At 35.9% G+C, this 17,228-nt stretch overlaps 1 protein-coding gene across 8 annotated transcripts in view; it reads left to right on the top strand.

Annotated features, from left to right (window-relative positions):
* SLC25A21 (solute carrier family 25 member 21) overlaps positions 1-17,228 on the top strand; it is a 242,009-nt gene that overhangs the window by 163,934 nt on the left and 60,847 nt on the right. For 7 of the 8 annotated variants that reach the window (XM_030452159.1, XM_030452166.1, XM_030452163.1 and 4 more), the window contains one exon: positions 16,692-16,775. The exons of the other annotated variant lie outside the window; for it this stretch is intronic. In XM_030452159.1, the coding sequence (XP_030308019.1) occupies positions 16,692-16,775 (84 nt within the window). The remainder of the gene's footprint in view (positions 1-16,691; positions 16,776-17,228) is intronic. 8 annotated transcript variants of the gene reach the window in all.

Raw genomic sequence — 17,228 nt, 5'->3', positions numbered from 1 at the left:
CCATTAACTTTCAGGAAACCTTAAGTTGCACAAACCATAATAAAGTGTCTCTTCAGTAGCATGGGCCCCATGACCACATTTAACTTCTTCTGCACATTATGCACCAACTTCAACATCCTTATTCCTGGTGCAGCCTCATTCATTTGCAGGCCGTCATGTATCCTGTGGACTTAAGGAGGAAGGGATCTCAAAAAATAAACTTCTTGCACATTTTTATTTCTATATATCTGCCTTGAGAATTGTATCTCATAGGTATGTTTAAAGTTGAAGGGTTTCGCTAGGAAGTTTCATAGGACAAACCTGCAAATTCCAAAACCAAAACCACAGAGAGGCAGAGAAAATTGTTTTCATCAAACAATTACACTCACTGAACATGTTGAAAAGGTTTTTGTTAAAGAATGTATCATAAAGCATGTGCACAAACCATTGCAGATCCTTGTGGCCAAGGTAATTTCATTTACATATGTTTCCAGACTCCCATTTCTCCTTACTCTTCACTTTGTAGCTCCAAAAATCTTTCTTTTTGTCTGTCCACCTTGCACTAGTGTCTGCACTTTTCCACCAAATCTATGCCCTCTGTGTCTCTTCATTGTCCTTTCCTAACAACTTGTCCCAGATTCTTCCTCTCTGATTCATTTCCACTTCACAGCAGCTCACCACTTGTTTTGACCCCTTTAGATAACAGCATCACTTTCTGCTGCCAGCTTAATACTTACCGAGGCAGGGAGACATTTACCATGTGATATGACTCTTAGATACTATGCTGAACACAGTATCTGTGAAATTCTATCATATAAAGGGAATGGGATATATCAGAAAAATAAAAGTAATTGTAAAAGCAGAGCTATGTTAATTTTGATGTGAACTCCATGCATACAAGAAGAGCATGCTTTGAATTTGTCATGAAAAATAAATGAATCTGGGTTAATAGCAGGAATTCAGGTGAGGGGGTTTCCTTCGCTGCATACCCTCATAAGTGTTTGAATCAACAAAACAGAGAGACTGGCAGCAAGCAGTTGGCATTGTCATCAGAGGAACCATTCACCAAAGGACAAGCCAAGTGGAAAATGTATGTTAGCAACACTTTGTCTTCCCACTGCTAAGGCTACCTGAATCCTAGTAGTCTAGTTTGCAGCACCTCCAGTCCTGGGAAAGTATGGAGAGCTCTGTCCATAAGTTTAATGAAGTGTCCTTCATTAAAAATAGTCCTGGCCAAAGGTCTGGTCCCACTGTTGGATGTGGAGGGTGTCCAGCTGTGCAAGTAGGTTAGGAGAGCTGCTGTCTATCCTTGTGTGATGCCAAGGAGTCAGAATGGCAAATTCTCAAAAGTGAGACATATATTACTCTACATTACCTCCCTCCTAAACCAATTCTATTATTTCCTTTCCAGTTAGAAAATTAAGACAGGAGAAAATAAGCGTTAAGAGTGCAGCAAATACTACACATTTGCCTATTGTAGACAGTAAAGAAAATAATACTGATGTATTGTGAGAGCATAATGGCAAAATTCCTTTTTCTCTGTTCTGGTCATATGAGAACAATACCAGCCACGCAGAAGGTCCAAGTCATCTGGCATAGCTCAGTGGGACTCGTGGTGGCTGGAAGGGCAGCAGTCTGTAACTACAGCAAGGGAGATCAGGGCTCACTGGCTTGCAGAAATAGAAGTAAAAGAGACAAATCTGGCCACTTTTCCAACATCATAAGCTCATAATTTTGGGGTCCAGGACTACCAGTCAGATCAGGTTCCCTCAGGGTCTTTAAGAGGAACATTAGCAGTGGATCTTGCGCAGGCTGTTTGACAAGAGTAAAAGAAAAAATATCCATGCCTTTTACAATGTAGTGCAAAGAATAAATCTCTCAGCATTTTAACATGGATAATTACTTTGTGGTGATTAGAAGTTATGTGGTGCCACACCCTGGAGATGGTTTGTCTCAAAGAAAGGTTTGGCTTCAAATGAGGTGGGAAAGCAATAGGGTACAAAAAATTGTTTTCCGTGGTTGTGATCTGTTGCTCTGAAAGATTCAGAAGGGTGAGTCATGTTACTAGAACCATAAAATTTTTAGGCGAGTCTCTTTCTACAGGAGACATTAGCAGTAATCCTACCATCTCTGAAATTCAGGGAATACCATTCTAAGCTGATTTCAATCAGCAAAAGAAAGTTCATAGCCTTGACTTCTTGCTTGGCTTTCTGTTCTATAGTAATGTGCAAATGAAGTACCCAGTTCATGATGTTGGATTTCTACTTTAAAATTCCAAAATTATGTAATTTCACTACCATTCCAGCACAGTTCCACATGGATTGTCTAGAAACTGATCTGTTTTGTACAGCTAACAAAAATGTAAAACTTTTCAGGAAAAGGAAGGAAGAATGGATGAATGGATCAAGTACAGAAAACAAACATATTTGCATCATAAATATTCTAGCTGGTTTTAGGCATAAAATAATTATTGGAACTTCTAATATACATATGACAAATTCTGTGTTTGAGCTCTTTAGTAAATCCATTGTTTACAGTGAAGAAAACTGATTAACATCTTTGCTTGGGTTGATTTATACTTTTAATTGAAGATTAACGCTCCCTACAGTTTCCTGTGTTTCTGTGTTACTTTTAATTCCTTTGTGCAAATTTCTCTATAAGCTATTTTAGAATGAATCAGCTGATATTCTTAAGACAAATTTTACATACAAATGTTCCTCTGGGTCTTGGAGAGATCTGACACTAAATGTCTTGTGTTCTCACCTCAGGAGGTCTGGATCTTTCAACCAAATTTAATAGATGTTTATGCCTTGTGAAGATCTTATCTAATGTGCTATTGGTTCAGGGTCATTCACAGCCTTGCATAATACTGAAACATGGACAGAGAGTGTAATTTGTTAATGTCATCAAGGATGAAGTTGGTTAGAAAGGGAAGTGTACACGATTTATAATAACACAAGTGTTTCCTTGCTAATTCCTTGGCAGGTTCATTATCTGTAGAGCCCCAGGCAATAGCTGGCCTATCGTGAGAGTGAAATTTAACCCACAGCATGAAATTAATCCTCAAAGACTTTTGTCTACTCTTTCTAGAAATAATAAATTCAAAATGATTTTATAATTCCTCTCTCTAACTTTATGTGGAGGTGTTAAATTGGTTTCTAAATTCTATGGCATGTGTCAATCTATTGATTAATGTTTAGTTAACCAACATGCAAGTGTATATCAAACATGATAAGGAATCTGAAGATATGAATTAGCAGTGTGTTCTTTGTTTCTTCCCAAAAACCTTTTTTTTCTTTGATAAAGAAAGTTCTATTCCTTGTAATTACAGGGAAGACAAGGGATGTGTATATGTATGTGTATGTGTATGCAGGAATGTATAAAATTAGTCAGATTATCATATCTGGATTTCCAATAACTTCTGACTTTATGTATGAAAATGCTTGGTGGAGCTTTTGACACCCTGAATTGTTGTATAAAAAAATCTCAGAAGTCTAATGAGGGCTTGAGGCTGGTAAACAAATGGATTTTTGTTAGAGTTCTGGAAAGTACATCTTGATTCAGTTGCGCATATCCTAGGTAGATGAGCTAGGTTTTTTTTTCAGAAAAAGGCTTCTTTTACTTGTGTACGCAAAGAAACTCCTACTGAGAAGAGTAATATTCTTCTACTGAGGAAATAACAGGTTGAAATTATTTGCTACTGGTTGATTCTGATTCTTTTCTGCATTTTTAGAATGAGATATATCACCCATAGCATCACATAATCTATAGAGTGGATGATAAAAATCTAGATACTATCTAGATACAGAGCAAGGATTTCTCTCACTTTTACTCAGTATTTATGAAGTATAGAACCATTGGCATTTTGTATGTTTTGGTGCTCATCTTCCAGATAATTTTTCCACCACTGAAGACAGTAAGTACTATTTAAAAGATGCCTGCAATTCGCCATATCATCTATACTGAAGAGCTTTATCAAAATATTAACAGAAAATCCATGCAGTCATAATCCTGGGGAAAGAAACTGAATTAGAAGAAACCAAGCTGATCAACTGCTTCTTCGTACACTGCCTGACTGGGCAGGCTACTTAGAGGCAATTATATGAGCAGGTCCAGGTTTACATTACTCTTCTAATCATTCTTTTTATCCTTCAGACATCATTTATAACAGCAGTGTAGACATTAAACCATTTTCACTTCACATATTCCTTAAAAGAATATTAATTACTCGAGTCATACTGCATTACATCTGTGTATTTTAGGGAGGCTGGTTTTGTGCACTCATATACTCTATTGGTGAGCAGGAAAACAGCAGCTGATGAAGGATGCTAAACAGAACAGCGAGCAGAAGAGTGTCTTTTTTCCTAAAAAAAAAAGACTATAGGATACATTAAATGTGCCACTTGATATTAAGTATAGATGAGATGTGGTGTAAGTCTAGGAAACCTCTGAGAATGACATACCTTTTTGTAATATTTATTGCTGAGGATAGCAAGTGCTACAGAACCATCTTGAATAAAGCTTAAACAGAGGTATGTAATGTATTTTGAAACTGATTTTTATTGTTAATAGAAGCTTATGGATTTAAGCATTACAATTTGATACAGTGCAGTACAGTCAATCAATGCCATGTAGTAATTCAGATACTGCGTTATCACTATCTCTTCTACGCAGAAACAGAGAGAGGGGAAATTCCAGACTTTCAGTGCTTGGTTATAGGTATTAGAGAGCACCAGGAAGGAGCAGAGGCAATGATGCATTGCTTGCATGTTGACCAATGACTGCCTCAAGATTTTCCATCTGCTCAATATATAGTGTTTCTTCAGGGCCACACTGTTCTCTCTCCCACCTATTTTCCTAATTTTGTTCTCTCCCTGTACATCCATCAGTCATTCCCCTGTGACTGATTTTCCTTATTTGCCCTTTTCCAGGACCACAGGCTCACAGGGAAAAACTTCTTGCAACAAAAGCAGCAGTGTTTGTTGATTGTGAGACTGTGGTTTCTGCTGCCAGTTCCAATGACAAGTTGGCATCTTGTGACCTCTAATAAATGACCTCTGATAAATTGGCAGGTTATAAGTTTCTTAGCTGGCAGCAGGATGGCTGTTTGAGTTTTCTTTGTACAGAAAGAGGCTAAAAACTCTCCTCTGCATGTAATGAAGCTGAAGTTCCCTTTTCGCAAACCTTTAAGGTCAGCTTTATTCCTGGGAGGGTTTCAGGCCTAAGTCAGACAAGATGTGGAATTTTACCAAAGATAACACCAATAACCCTGCAACAATTAGGTACAGTAAGGCCTTCTCATAGCTTAGCCTAGGTATGTCTCAGTCTTCATGGAGGCGAAAGTTGGACCTTAGGGATCCTTGGATTCCTACGTATGAGCACATCCTGTATTGCACAAAGATTAGACCCACAATGGAGCAACTGGACCTGGGCCAATTACGTCTGATAGCAAGCCAGTAGCTTACACTATATGGCTAGCTCTTTGGAAGAATAGCATGACTTAGGAGGAAGGTAGGTTATGCTGGTCTTCTAAAGAGTTAGGCATACAGCTGCTTCTCCCATTTGCTAACATATGTGTTACAGAAAAATGGGGGGGAGGTGACATGCCTGCATGCGGTACACTTGGGGTATTATTTATTGGCATTAAGAAACAAACAGCAAGTTATGGACCATCAAAAGCATACTCTCACTTAATAGCTATAATAATATATATAGGAATTACTATTAATTCCTAAGCAAAGAGAAGCACGTTTTCAAAAAATCATTTTCTTAACAAGCCCAATAAGCATTCAATATTTCAATAATTCAGCTATTTTTATCTCTGAGTCCATATAGCACCCTCTTGAAGGGGTCCTGAATGTGGTAGGGAAATAATGCAGTAGTCCCTGAGAAATAATGCATCAGAACTGCCTTTTCTTGGGCCTGCATTTCAGTCTTCAGGCTCAATAGCTGAGCCAGATCAGCCATGGTAGCATAGCCTGCCAGCCTGCCTGGAGAACATGAGCAAAATGCCTTTAAAAGATTTGTATGAATGTACAAAATGAACAGAATTTTTCTGACTTCCAGCTGGTGGTTAGTGGAATATTTTGTTTTCTGAGATAGACATCTCTGGAACAGAATCTAAAGATCTTTTCTTGATTCAAAGATTTTTATGAAATCAAAAGGAATCATTTAGTATTTATTTTTGGAAAAACAATCTTTAAAAGGCACAAGGCTACAAACAAGCAGTAAAATCTGCTGAGAAGTATACCCTTCAGACTACTGTACTGCCTTCTAGCCACAAATGCTTTGATGAGGTCCTCTCTCTTTTTCAAAGGTTGCCTTGCTTTCTACCTTTAAAATTAGCAGCACTTGGAAAAGTCTTGTTAAATCTGAAAGAAGTTCTTTTTTTCTTTAGACTTAACGATGTTTCAGATACTGATTAAAAAGGGCACTCTCCCTTTATTCCTGAAGTTGGTAAGAAATATTATGGAAAATTGCGTTAACTCTTGCAAATCCCTCTACAACTATAAAAGTACAAATGAGATCGTCCCTGCTGTTTCAGTCAGGCCTATGAACCTCAGAGCAATAGGATATTTATAAGAAAATTCCAGACATAGCAGTGGTGCTGTGATCCATATGACCCAAAGTTTCCAGTCTTTGTCTATCCTCCTGTCTTTAAGGAAAAACAGAGGGGCATAAAATGAAAACTTGGAAGATCACAAATCATTGTTATGACTCATTATAATGAATGATTTGTGCATTACTTTATAGAGTAGTTAGGTTCAGTTTGAGAAAAGAAGGAAACCTTCGTTTTTAATTTTCACCTCTTTATGCCAACTTTCAAGCAACTGTCTTTCCTAAAATAACAACATTCTTTTTTCCACACTATTCTGGATAACTAGTGAGTTTTTTCAGCTGGGAGAGTGTGTTGTGGCATAAAGGTGCAGCCTTGCACGGTTGCTGTCAAGAGGCTGTTAGTGTTTCCATTACAATGTTATGTCCTATTTTCTGGTCTTTAAAACGGGGCCATAAAGTATTTGAAGGTGAACTTTGATAGCTTTCAAAATGGATTTACAAATAGAAAAATAATCTCATTGCACGTGGCTTTTTAGTTCTGTGAAAAAATAATATCTTGACAACTTTGTAACCACTGTGATTCACAGTTTTGGACAAAGAAAATTTGTCTTCTGACCTGAATTCTAAAGTCTCCCTGGTTTTGTTTAGCATTATTTCTTGTTGTTAAGCATTAATAGTGTAAAATTTATTAGAAAAATAAAACTAAATCTACTAGAGTCTAATAATAGCTATTTTTTGTCCACTAGATTGAATTTATGGGAACTCATCCTCTTTTTATCTGTAATATCTTTGTAAAGTGAATTGATGGGGTATACTCCCAGATGTCAAAGGTTTCTCTTCACTCCTAGGATAAATTTTAATGTTACACAAAAATTTGCTGAAAGTGTGGTTATGTATCTGTGGACTCTGAAAGACACTGGCAAGCTACCATTTCAACACACAGCAAACTTTGCTTAAAGTTATAGGGTTACAATTTTGCTTTGCTTTTTCCAAAGGGAAGTGCAACTATGTCAGATAAATTGTAACACAGAAAGCAAAAATGTTCCAAATTTTATTAGTGTAACTTGAAAACATCATGGCAGAGAAGGTCATAGTGCTTTCTTCAGAGGAAATTTCATCTTTAACTTGCCTTGTTACACCCTACTGTATGTTAAGAATTGCTGAGGTTGCTCAGCACTGGCTGATAATAAATTCCATGTTAGCTGTAATCCTGGGGCACAGCTGGGTAAGAGTTGAATTTCAGATTTGAACTCAGAATTTCTTCATTTTACTAGTTTAATTTCAAAAGATAGTGCTGATTTAAGGGTGATTGCTTTCTGTCACTTAGCCATAAAATTTATTAGAAAAAAAAAAAAGGTCATTTTTAGACAGAATCAGCATATGCATATTAATGTCCATGTTATATATATGTATTAGCTGTTAGTAAATTTAGATGTTTTGTCTGTTAATAACAAAGGGCATGTGAGAAAAGGTTTCCAAATACAGGGGGTTTACATGTACTTTTCAGCAGAGTAAGCCTGGCTGTATCCCTTCCAGTATTTTAAAAATCTCAGCCACAATATCTCAATGAAATAGTTACCCTTTTAAATATTTTCCAGCACAAGCATAAGAGGTTGGGTGAACACTCAAAGCTAACACTTCTTTCAGCAACTCACAATTTTATTTTGGCTATTTTCCACTGGAAATGAGTTTAGATTTCTGCATTTGACCATTTCTTTCCTTTGGGAGAAAAGATATTTTTTGTTATCTTTCCTACTTTGACTGTAGGGAGGAAGCATAATGTGTATTTCATTACAGCTTGCAAACTTTTGATGCTAAATCTTTTTAATACTAAAAAGAAAATTTGGATACACTAAGCAGTGATGTGATTGATCTCCTCAAAGAACTTAAAATGCTAATGAATACTGAAAAGCATTGAACCACCCTCCAAAAAACCTCCCCCAAAGTCTTCTTGCCATAAAGCCGCAACAGTTTTCCTGCCTTCTCAGAAGGAAAAGTGCTGTGTGATCACCACAGAGGACAATGAAATCGAAGCTTTGTTGACTAAACTATGTAAAAGTACTTGGCTCTTTTCAGAGGAATTGTTGAAGAAAAAAATGGTTTTTTCCTGTGGGATATGGTTCTTAATTACGTTTTCCTAAGCTGGAAAAGATTTAGAACAATGCTTGCTGTTTGTATTTCAGGTATTGTCCAGTAATGACCAGTAATAATTATTCATTTGAAGCCTTGCTGTTTTATCAGATGCATGCTTTATTTTAAAAACTGCATTTAAATTTGCCTTTGTATATTTTTAAAGTACTAGGGAAATCCTTTATTTTTTAGAGACAGCAAAATTATTCCTCTAATTTGGTATCACTGGTAGCATAAAAATATGAACTGATAGATGAAATTTTCATACTAATATTTAATTTTTTCAAAGACTCCAAGTTGCAGAGAGTTAGTAATGGATTAATACACCACAGTAATGTCACAGGACACAAGAATGTCTCTGTGGGGTTAGACCAAAAGTCCACCTAGTCCAGCAGAGAGGTCAAGAGAGGATATACATTTTTGTAAAAGAAGTTAAACTGAGATAAGAAACTGGAGGATTTTTTAAGCAGGCAAATGTTGCACATTGAGTGCCAAACCACATTCTCATTTTTCCCTGAATTGAGACTGGATACTGGGGCTTTTTGTAATATAATCTAATATCTGATTTCTTGCGAAATCTCCTCTAGTCACTAGTTCATACTCCTCATCACTTTGTCTAGTTGTCTCTATAAACTCTCTTGAAGGAAAACATACAGAGCTTTATCCAAAACTAATGAAAACCAGACTTCCGTTGATGTATTAGGCCACGAGTGACTACCTATATTTAAAATCATAAAAATAACTCCATCATCTCTGACAATACAAAATTATTCCTTATGGTGCCATTTTAAATGATTTGTCCAGTTTATATAAGGGAAAAAAATCCATTGATTTTGAGGAGTTATTTTTACTTAGGAAATAGAGATTACAAGAGGTTTCAGAAATAAGCTATTCCTGCAAAGGAACAAAATGATGGTTTTAACATTACTGGTTTCTCCAGATTCTTTCACCAGTGTAACTTAGTGACTTACTGTAACTTTATACACAAGAAGATGCAGACAAATAACACAAACTGTTTAAATTTGCCTATTACTTCCACAGTGGTCACTTCCATTTTACCTTCAAAAGTGTATTTAGATCACATATACTATACAATCTTTTACACAAAGCATTGTGTGATATTTCAAAAAGGCATTAAATCTTTTGTACGTAGCTGCTATGACTAGTGATTTTTGTTACTCATTAGCAAAGCTAACAGAGTACACTGGCAGGAAACTGTTATATGGGTTATTTTCACCTGCTTTTGGTCAAGTGTATTTTTGCTAAATATTCTCTTCTAAAACTACATGTAAAGGAAATTTTTTTCTGTCATTGTAACTACTGTATGTTGTGTCACGTGTATGTTAGAAATGTTGCTGCAGTATTAGAAGAAAAAAGTAGAATAGCTCTTCATTAGTAGCTGAAAAATACAGCTTCTGTATCTGAAAAAATTACTACAGTCTTGGTATGTAGTAAGACTACAAGACTACAAAGACTACACTGCTTTCTTTTTATCACTGATATTTTTCATGAAATTATGTGCTGCTTAGTTTCAGTATAAAAACAAAAGGTGGAGGAAAGTCATGTGTAAAAGGATAGGAAGTACAGGAAAGGTAAAGTTCTGTTTCGGATTAGCTTACTTTTGTCTGGTCTAATAAGACATATAAACAGAGAACTGATGAGAGTACCAGTGAAACACCTAAGCCATTTTGTCTTGTTTGGAGTTTTCCTTATTCCTCCATTCAATGATGCATTTGATTCAAGGAAAATATTTTAAAAAAATGTATTTTCACTTGTGTCACACATGGGAGTTTCTCATCATCAAGGCTGAAAGCAAAAGAGTGATGGAAATGATTCTTAACTATCAGCAGTTGAATAGTGTAAGGAATAGAAACTACAATACAGTACTTTCCCCTGACAAGGTGCTCTCTAACCACCCCTTTTCCTGGTGCCTTGTCAAAAAGGATGGGGGGAAAGAGTAATTTTGATTCATGGATGGTACCTCCAAGCTATATATATAGGCTACTAAGGATGTAGTGTAGAGGAACTCCAACCTTAGAAACCAGCGTTTAGACCAGTTGTTTTATGAGAGCGAAGACAGGTAACCAGAAGGAAGGTAGCAACTGATGATGACCTAACTGGATTCGAATTGGGTGAGAATAGGCAATCTGTACCATCTAAATTCTGCTGTAAATTGCTATATCTGTTGTTGATCTAGTTCTAACTTTTCCAGTGCATCTAGTCATTCAGATGTGCTTCTTTCTCATCCTCTGGTGATGTTTCTTCCTTTTGCCTTACTTACATTTCATAACCGTTTCTGAATATTTTTTTTTTTTGTCAGACAAATTGTCAGATAACCAATCAGACAGGAAGGGGACAGAAAAACTTATCAGAATTGCAAAAAGGCAGAGGTCAGATGTGGAATGGACAAACTTATGAGTTACAGTGTTTGATAAATATTTTGGTAAATGTTAGAATTCATCAATTTTTGTTTCATAATTTTTTTATTTGACCATTTTATCTGGTAGTTGATGTTCTAATTCACATAAAAGTAACATCTGTAGAGAATTTTGAGTTTTCAGGGTCTCTTCACAATTTTCATTATCACTATTCCTTTTTTTCTTCTTCTTGAAAAAACATGTTCCTCCAAAACTCATACGGGTGAATGAACTAACGAGCACTGTGAATTCCAGCAAAGTGGAATACATGTAGTTTAATTTTAACATAGATTTTGGTAATACTTCCATGTACTACTGTATATGTAGTAATACCTATGATTGTTTCTTGTGAAGTAAATATAAACTGGATAAAAAAATCTGTGGTTAAATGGAGACAAATCGCATTTACTGTGTCTGCTCTGAGAGATGATTTGAATAAGTTCTTTCCTTGCTTGTTCTCTATTATACTGCTTTATTGTATTATTATATGTTCTCTGCAGGTAAATAATCATCATAGCAGCATTATATATGAAGAAGCATAATACTTAAGATATGATCCCTGCACTAACAAAATTTATATCTTTGGCTTAAAATAACTAGAGTTTTTGTTTTGAAATCTAATATTCAGTTCTTCAGCTGCTCACATGATTTACTGTTAAAATAAGTGACATAATTATATTCTCAATTTAGTTATTATCCTGAAAGCAACTCAAAGAACTTAGGCCAAAAAGTGAAATAAATTATATTATCACCATCCATTTTACATTGCAAATTTTTGCCTGAAATCTAAGCATCAGTAGATAACACTAACCAGTAGTAACACCTGAATAAATGTTTAAGTTAGCAAATGAAAATCTTTTAAATTATAATGCAGTTATTTTTTTATTATAAGCATGTGAACTCTTAAATAATGTATATTTATATAAAGCTGCAGACTATACATTTTTATCAACTTATGCTGGTATGGGTGAGCACAGCTAGGAGCTTCTGGAATCATGGGAATTTGTGAAAGTGCAAAAAGCTACAAATGTTGTTTTCAGTTTTCCAAAGGCTATACATTTATTTAAAAAAAATATTTTAATTTTAACATTGCCCAGACAATTTTTTGTTGTTATGCCATGTAAATCTCACCTTTCCTTAATGGCATTTAAAACACCTCAGTACCCAATATTATTCACTTTGATACTGCTTAAGTTCCAATTATGGAGGGAAATATTAGGAACTTTATTCAAGACTTAGTAGAAAATATGATAAAATTCTAGTAAGAGAAGTGAAGAGCAGGAAAATACAGCTAAGACTGCCACTCATTGGAAAGCACTGTAAAATGGTGTAAAGCTTGGTTCTCTGAGAATATTTTTATTTTCCTCTGAACTTTGTAGTTGAGGAACTAGTCAGCAGCACTGTATAAAAACAGCAAGAAATTCTGGAATTTATGCTTGAGATCTTCACAAACCAAATGGCAAGAATTTGGTGAGTGTAGCCTGTTCCACATCACGTTTATTGTGCATAGATGGGATTTAACTGCTTACTATCTACTCGAATCTAGATATAAAAATATTGGTTTCTTCCTTTTAGACTCTAAGGTAACTAAAACAATTTCAGCATGAGCTGGCAATCTTTCTTCAGCCCAGATCAGTAAATAAAATGGGAGGATTGCTAAGTAATATCAAAGTGAACAGACTTGAAACACTAAATACCTGGCTACTGTAGTGGCAGACACCCACAACACAACTTTGATGAGATATTGAGCAAGCATGAACGAAAAATTTAACAACTGGCTGAGGGAGAAAGAATTTTCTTCTTTTTTTTTTTTTTTCCAGCAAGCACACACTGCTTATTCTCCTCTAGCTATTGACTGTTAGAAAAGACTACTTAGAGGGCTTGCAAAAGGAGGGAAAGAAGCATGTGAAGTGAGGACTTTACAAAACTCAGTATAAAATACTGGCTATTCGAAAATCACCAGGAACTGCAAGTTAAGTGTAGGAAAGAGATTTGTGTGTTTATGTAGACTCATTGCTCCACAATGTGGCATATCACTTGGTCAATGATAAGTGGTGCGGAGGACTGATTAAATGACTCAAGCATCTTCTACATTGTGGGATTGCAGGCAAAAACTATTGAGTTATTGATCAAGGACTATGATAATCCTAAAAAATGCACTCTCTCATGCCATCTGAATAAGAATTATTTAGATTTCCTCATTTCACAAGTAATAGCTGGAATGCTGGTTGATGTGGGTAAGTTAAAATATTTCCATGGTTTTAGACAGATTTCTACATTTTGAATTCTGAACCACGTGTTTTCCGGAGTGAACAGGGAAGGACACTGATCTCTTCTTAAACAGTATCAGGACACTTTTGTACCAAACAAAGTAGCTTGTTAAGGTAAAGTCAAAGACCTGTGGGCTGCTGCAATGAGCTGTAATGGGAGATTGTGAGACCCCCTGGAGCGTGGGAGCTGGAGGTGGAAACTTCAAGGAGCTGAGAGAACAGACAGAATATGCCTGGGGAACATGGGAGGTCCCAGGAAGGAAGAGGTAACCTGATTGTTCCCAAAGCTCTGTGAGAGATCCCAGGGTGGAGTACTTTGTACCACAGCATTTTGGCCAGAAAGCCAAGAAGTAGGAAAATGATAGGTGAGGCAAATTAGCCTGACAATCATTTTTAGAGTGATAAAGCTCCATGAAACATGTTGGAGTGCCCAGTGACTGACTTCTGGTGCTTGTTGCATGCCATTAGTGAGTCGCACATCGTTCATCCCTAGTGATGGAAAAGCCTCTCTGCCTACATGTCTGCTCAGCACCTCTCTGAAGACTGCCTGCACATTCCCCTTTGCAGACTTCAAAATAATTAGATGAGGAACTAATGCGCTGACTATATTTATAGGAGAATTTATCTTCTTTTGTTCTAGCAAAGCTAATAGCATGCAAGGCAGGCATCCAGCTTTCAAAAATGCATGAAATTCAGTGGGTTTATAATGCTTTTAGAAAGGAGTGGATTTGAAGCAGAGAAAGTCATTACGTCTCCCCCAGTTGTGTTCATTCCTCTAAACAATCATTAAAACCAGGCCGAGATGTTTTCTGAAGTGAATGCTTTCACTCTTCTGTATTATTAAGATTACTAATGGAGGCTGTTGCTGCTGCTGCTGCCTCCAGAAAAACAAACATTTTTTTTCAGCTCTTCTCTGTGCTTCTTGTAACAAGTGCTGGTGATCAATTAGCTAGTTCATTAAAAAGTTACACATGATTTTATTGAGGCAAGCAATTCTGAATCAAAGAACCCAATTCGCAAATCCAGGTTGAAACACATAATTGGCATGTATTTTAGGATTGCTGTTAAAGCTATAAAAAAGATTTACTAGGGAAGGAATGGATCCAAAAACCCTAAAGGAAGGAATATGTTACTTGTGTGACTCAGTGTTACAAATGAACTCATTTAATACTAAGGTCTTATCTACATTCAGACAGAAAACTGAGATAGATGTAAACCTCCTTTGGTTTAAGCTCTTTAGCAAGAAGTTATCCTTCACCTGATGCACATAAATTACATCTGGTATCATTGCATTTATTCTGCCATGATTCTCATTATTGATCTCAGAGATGGACTTTTATTAAATCATTTATAATTTTGCTGAGAAGTTGACACTGTGTAACCGTAAAATAAAATTATATAAAGTGTGTTCACCATGTTGTTGAGATGCACAGTGAGCCTGGGATTAAAGCCCCAGTTTTACAGATGGCAGTGCATGTGTGACTTAGTGGGGAACCTTACATATGTGCTGGTAGAATGTAGAGAGGGAAGGTGCATTATTCAGAGGACATTTTAGAAAGAGTGATGTTTTGTTCTGGGTTTACAGACAGGCCAAATCTTGAAACTTGTGGAAAACAGTTTACATTAAGAAAGCTTTATTTTTAAAAATACTTGAGAGAAGTTAGTTACTGATGAGTTTTTGCATGATTTCTTTAAATAAAAAACAAGCAAATTTCGATTTCAAACTGAGGAGCATAAAGTCAGGTCCTGTATTTATCAAGATGTGCACAGAATCTCTTTTCTGTTATGATTTTGATGGCTTGATTGCCACAATGTAAAAGGTTATGTAGCTGATATCAGTGTTGGACTTTGTGTGATGCCATTGAGGCATTTTCAGTTATTAGCCTTCCCATGGGTTCTTTTCAGACAAAAAATGTTATGCATCAGCTCTTATTTGAGTATAAGCCTATTGAATAGCATTCTCCTCTTTGCCAAGTTGGCAGCAAGTTCTCGTGCTAATAAAAGAGGCTACCCCAGATAGAGATCCCAGATGTGCCTGAACTACTTTTATTAGGACTATGGAAGGGTTCAGTGTTTCCGTCTAACTGTTCTGAAAAAAGGTGTAGGCTTGCCTTCATAATTGCTTGAAGAATTGTATTACATCACTGGAAATTTTTTCCTCAGAGTGAATAAAATGTTAGATGTGTTAGCACAGAACACAACTTAGGAAATACTGATGTTCAAAACAAGGAATGTCTTTTACCATAATACAAACCTCATTGTGACCCTACTGAATTATGCTGAGGACAAGAACACTGCTATTTTAACATTAAGTTAAAAATACATTTGTTTGTTACACATTCATGAGTTTTGGTATAATAATTAGAATAAGTAATAGCTGATGTTTCTCAGAACAGCAGCATACCTATGACATACTTGACTATAATGTTCGTTATTTCTTGAAATTGCTGGATTTCTTATTGTACTTAGTGATAAGGCCAACTTCATAATTGCCTGACACAGAGCTATTGCAGACTGGAATTGCTAATAACAATAATCCAAATTTTTGAGTGCTGCATGGGAATTAGTTCAAAAAGAAATTTTATTGCTAAGGTGTATTCAAATTTTCTCCATATTATTTACCTGATTGGCTTGGCTGCAGTTCTTAATCTGCAAGAAATAACCTGTAAAATAATATAGTTTATTAAGCTTACTGTTGCTATCCATAAATCATATATAGTAATATTTTTACAATCTTAAGTCATAATCTTGATTTTCCTTTTAAAGCCACAAGCTTCCTGTTTAAGTCTTTGTTGCCAAAATGTGAACAGAGAAAATAAGGTTTTAATTAAAATAATTAATTGCTTGCTTTTATTGTTCATCTTGTTATTAAATTTTGACAAATGAATGGTACTCTAATTTCTGGTCATGTCTCTGGTTGATTTTTATTGTAATTGCATCAGATATAAAAAGAAAGCAACTGCACAGTGGATGCATTTCAGATTTTCAAGAGCAGAGTTTGACTCAAAGATTCCTATTAGTTTCAATGGGCTTTGGATCAGGCAGAGGGTTAAGAGCTTATTTTTCAAACAACTAGAAAGAGGTGTAAATGTCAAAGGTGATAGCTATACTGTGAGTTCTATAAACTACAAGAAAAGTTACTACTAGAGCTCTATTTTTCCTTAGTTTAACAGTTTCTATGAAAACTGTTAATAAGTATATCAGGAACAGTATATAATAATGAATCAGATACTTTAAAAAGCCCCTTTAAAACTCCATTTATATAATAATTGGAAAGTTTAAAGTGACTTAAAATCCCTAACTTCTCATGCTGTGATGTAAATTGTATTTTTTTTAGGTTCCAAATTCAAAGAGGGAAAGCTGATCCAACCAGTTACAAGAGCCTGGGGGACTGTTTTAAGACTATTTTCCAGCGAGAAGGGTAAGAGTATATGTTTTTAAAATTGTCAATTTTATGTGACCTTTTTTAATCACCCGTTTTCCAGACATTAGATCCTCTTTGTATTACACCCTTCTTTGCAATTGCCAGAATTTGGCACACATGTGGCCTTACATAACGAGCACAATTTGAAAAATCTTGGCATTACTTACACTCACAATACCAACTTTTGCTATCAGGATATGTTTAAAGACCAGAACACCCAAAGCAATCTCTGATTTGGTATTGGGAGCGGAATGGCCACACCAGCAGAGTGCAGTTCCTTGGCTCTTCTGTCTTCTTCTTGGGTTTTCTGAACCAGCTCAGCCTGAGCCATTACCAGTCCAGTGAAGCACTTGCTTGCAAGCTCTAATGAAGTGGCATTCCCAGTTAGCTGTGGTGACAATATGTCCATGACCTGTGTGAGTAAAACTCTTCAGCTTTTCAGTCTGACAG

This window comes from Calypte anna, chromosome 5A (genome assembly GCF_003957555.1).
Source record: "Calypte anna isolate BGI_N300 chromosome 5A, bCalAnn1_v1.p, whole genome shotgun sequence".
Lineage (NCBI taxonomy): Eukaryota > Metazoa > Chordata > Aves > Apodiformes > Trochilidae > Calypte > Calypte anna.
Note: the sequence above shows the minus strand (reverse complement) of the source record. Positions and strands in the feature narration are given on the sequence as shown.